Raw genomic sequence first — 4,053 nt, forward strand, 5'->3', positions numbered from 1 at the left:
TTTCTTCAAATGATTTGATTTATTAAACAAATTTGTTATGGGAAAACGGTGTCCATATCAAGTCGCATCAGATAGGAAGATTTTCCTACAGTTGGTAAGGAGATGTTTATCGCCAATTATCTCTTGTACTCAGGATAGATACGACCTAGGCTATTGAAAGTTTGGCCAGAAACCCCGTCCTTCAAATTTTGAACGATTTTATATAACTCTTATTTAGATATAATATATATATATATATATATATATATATATATATATATATATATATATATATATATATCGACCCTGGAACCTTGTGAGATCCCTGGTTTCAGGTTTTTTTGCCAAGATTAGGGTTGTTTAAATATATCAATACTGCTTGTTTAAATAGATCGATATTGATTGTTTAAATTGATCAATATTTATAGGCCGAGTTTTCTGGCCAAATCTTTAAATAGGGAATGAGATTAGCGGAAGAGTAGCGTCCCTTGATTGGACGTCACCCATGGTCTGTGACCTCACCGGCGGAAAAGTTATTAGACAGAGAACGTCATGTTGGTTGTGAGCATGCGTCTTTCGTCCTCGCTTCCGGTGAAAGCGGCTTGAGACACTTCAAAACCAAATTGACGTTCTCTCTGTAAGGTGACGTCCAATCAAGGGACGCTACTCTTCCGCTAATCTCATTCCCTATACTTGCCTCTCCAGAGTACGATAATTTATTGGTTAACTCTCTCCTTACCAGCCATTTTCATGATTTTCCCCAAAACTTCACACCGAACTAACACCAAAAAAAAAAAAAATCTTTTTTATCACTCAGACACAATTGCAGTAAAGTTCTAGCGATAAATAATTTATTCAGCAAAACATGCTCTACAAACACTGTTTATTGTTTTTTTTTAATGATGATGTCCAGGAGAAATTTGAATAAGAAAAATGTTGGTATATATCGTAACGCATGTGACAATTTTCCAATAGTTGGTGAGGAGAGGGATAAAAATGTAGGTTCGAATGTAAACACGAGGTTTAGGATCAGGAGTTTGCCTTGATAGTTTCATGAATCCAGGAGGAATATTTTGACACAGAGGTAAACATTGCCAATTCTCCCGCTCGACCACATCCGTTTCCGCTACTTATGACGCCGACTTGTTTCCATATTCCGTCACTTCCTTTGCATACCAAGGGACCTCCACTGTCACCCTATTGGAAAATGGAAAGGTACAAATTGAAAACACCGAAATGAATAAATAAAAATAAAATGTAGCGTAATTCCCCTAATTTTCCATGATCTATGCGCTTCACAATCTTGTATTTATTGCCCAGGCCTTCCCTCCCCCCAGAAGGTCATATGATACCATAATAATTCGATTTCATATTGTACCAATCGTTTGTTATAGGGGATGAGATTAGCGTAAGAGTAGCGTCCCTTGATTGTACGTCACCCATAGTATGTGACGTCACCTGCGGAAATGTTATTAGAGATAGAACGTCATATTGATTGTCCGCATGCGTCTCTCGTCCTCGTTCCAAGAGGAGCACCTTTTGGTTGCCATTAGCGTTTTTAAGAGGAAGTGGCGTCACGATTTTGGAACTCTGTGTGATCAAAAAAAAATAGAAGATAACACCTCGAGTGTATCCTGCTGTTTTGCTGTTGAGAGAAAGTGTTAAAGACACCTAAAGTGTATTGTCATGAGTTCAGACGATCCCTCAATGAGCATGGTCTGTCTATTAAATCTTTAGCTTGAGTTTGATCATTTATATAGGGAATGAGATTAGCGGAAGAGTAGCGTCCCTTGATTGGACGTCACCCATAGTGTGTGACGTCACCGGCGGACAAGTTATTAGAGAGATAACGTCATGCTGGTTGTGCGCATGCGTCTCTCGTCCTCACTTCCGGTGCAAACGGCTTAAGAAACTTCAAAACCAAATGTAAACTCTGTAAAGCCCCCCATAGACGCCGACATCCGCTGGTAGCGGGACGGATGACCTATCGCTTTGACCCCATCCCTGCGTTTATCGCAGATGATTTTTGCCCACATACGGGGAGATATTTTTTTTAGGCGATCGGGATGGGGGGCGTGGCAGTATAAAAAAGTGGACAATTTTTTTCGGATTTTCGCTGTTTTCACGTCGGATTCGTGATCAGCGTCAAATTTACAATAGGTTTGATACTAAGAACTGTGTGTTTACTCCAAAAATTGGTGAAATTAGAAATAAATTTTAATTAATAGTGAGGCTATGTGGCCGACAGAACCGATCCCAGTTACTGTCTGTTATTCTATCTTTCGTCTTGCCACAATAGTGATTACTTCTCACTAAATTATATCAATTAGACTGTTGAAGGAACGAAATTGACATCATTCCACTCTTTGTTATTGTATTAAGGCAGTCATTTTGGTAATTAGTTCTCACTAAATTATATCAATCAGACTTTTAACGTTCAAGGTTACTCGTAGTTTTGTATGACGGTACGTTATTTCCGACTGGTGGATGTTGCGAGCATTTTACCTAAACTCATAGCATCAATAACCGTCCAAGATATTCGCATCATATGTAGCAATAGCTATAATAATCTAACATGTCGAGAGAGAGAGAGAGAGAGAGAGAGAGAGAGAGAGAGAGAGAGAGAGAGAGAGAGAGAGAGAGAAAGAGAGAGGGAGAGAGAGAAAGAGAAAGAGAGAAAAATTTACTTGCGCTATATATACCGCTATATTCAATAAAGGTGCTCAAATCACTTCATAAGGGTCTTTGGCCAACATAAAAACATGTTAGACGAGACATGACTGTTAAGCGATATTGCAATTGTTTCCCGACAGAGACGACGCTGTAAACAGCGAGGTACTCATTTTAACAGTGAACAAGGTGAGAGAATGCGAGTAAAGAGCCTTTTCCAAGGACTCAATTATGCGCCACTCAGAGCGGGACTCGAATCCAGTACCGTCCGATCCAAAGGCGAGTGTCATTTCACAAGATCACATGCATAGCCGCACAAAAAAGTGATGAGAGAATAGATGTATTGAAGGAGGAGAGAGCGGATGGAGTGAGTAAAGTTCTTGGATATTTATAGAAGGAACCAAATTGACGTCACTCATCTCATTGTTATTGTTTTTTGACACCCATTTTTATGATTAGTTCTCATTAAAATATATCAGACTATAACGTTCAAGGTTCCATGTAGATCTTTGGGCTGGAGTGATATTTATGGCTGGCGGACTTTGTGAGTATTTTAATTTAACACAGAGCATCAATAGAAGGAATGAATTTGATGTTAGTCAACCCGTTGTTATTGCTTTTAGACAGCATTTTATAATTAACTTATCACTAAGTTATATCAATCAGACAATGAACGTTCGCGTTTGCAGTTTTGTGTGTTAATATGTTATACCCCGATGGAGATGTCGTGAGTATTTTTCCAATACGCATAACATCAATACATTTGCAATCCGATTTAAGTTTAAAAGCAACGTAGACCACGGAAATTTTTCCATTTTGTGGACAATAAAGATTTTTTATTTATCGTCATTATATTATTATTATTATTATTATTATTATTATTATTATTATTATTATTATTATATTATTATTATTATTATTATTATCTATTATTATTATTATTATTATTATTATTATTATTATTATTATTATTATTATTATTATTATTATTATTATTATTATTATTATTATTTATAAAACAAATCGACAGTGTTCCCGTGGCAGGTTAAACGGGTACTCCTCGGGACTACTCGCATTCGCACCCCCCCCCCCCCCCCCCACCACCACCACCACCACACACACGCACACAGCTCTTTTCTTTTTCTTTTTTTTTTTTTTGGGGGGGGGGGGGGGGGGCGTTGTTTGTAGATTATAATTCAAGGTTACAATGCCCACCCCATTCCAAGGCTTTTTGGCATCTGCCAATCCCAAATGTCTGTGTCAAGGTCGACCGTCATGTCGCGTCAACGGGTGAGGAGGAAAAAAAAAAAAAGAACTGGCATATTATTATATCATTACATTGAAAATTATGAAAACTATTTTTTATTTTGTATGAAATCCTTTATAAGTTTTACGATGAACAAG

The 4,053-nt window shown here is 37.6% G+C and overlaps 1 protein-coding gene across 3 annotated transcripts in view; it reads right to left on the minus strand.

Moving 5' to 3' along the window:
• Positions 1–813: 813 nt before the first annotated feature.
• Positions 814–4,053, minus strand: part of LOC144960340 (trypsin-3-like) — a 27,309-nt gene continuing 24,069 nt past the window's right edge. For all 3 annotated transcript variants that reach the window (XR_013642844.1, XM_078893414.1, XM_078893415.1), the window contains one exon: positions 814–1,176. Coding sequence is in view for 2 of the 3 variants with exons in the window: in XM_078893414.1 (XP_078749540.1) it covers positions 1,009–1,176 (168 nt within the window). In the remaining variant the exon portion in view is untranslated. The remainder of the gene's footprint in view (positions 1,177–4,053) is intronic.

Source organism: Berghia stephanieae, chromosome 15 (assembly GCF_034508935.2).
Source record: "Berghia stephanieae isolate SIO BIC M18660-M18661 chromosome 15, UCSD_Bste_1.3, whole genome shotgun sequence".
NCBI lineage: Eukaryota > Metazoa > Mollusca > Gastropoda > Nudibranchia > Aeolidiidae > Berghia > Berghia stephanieae.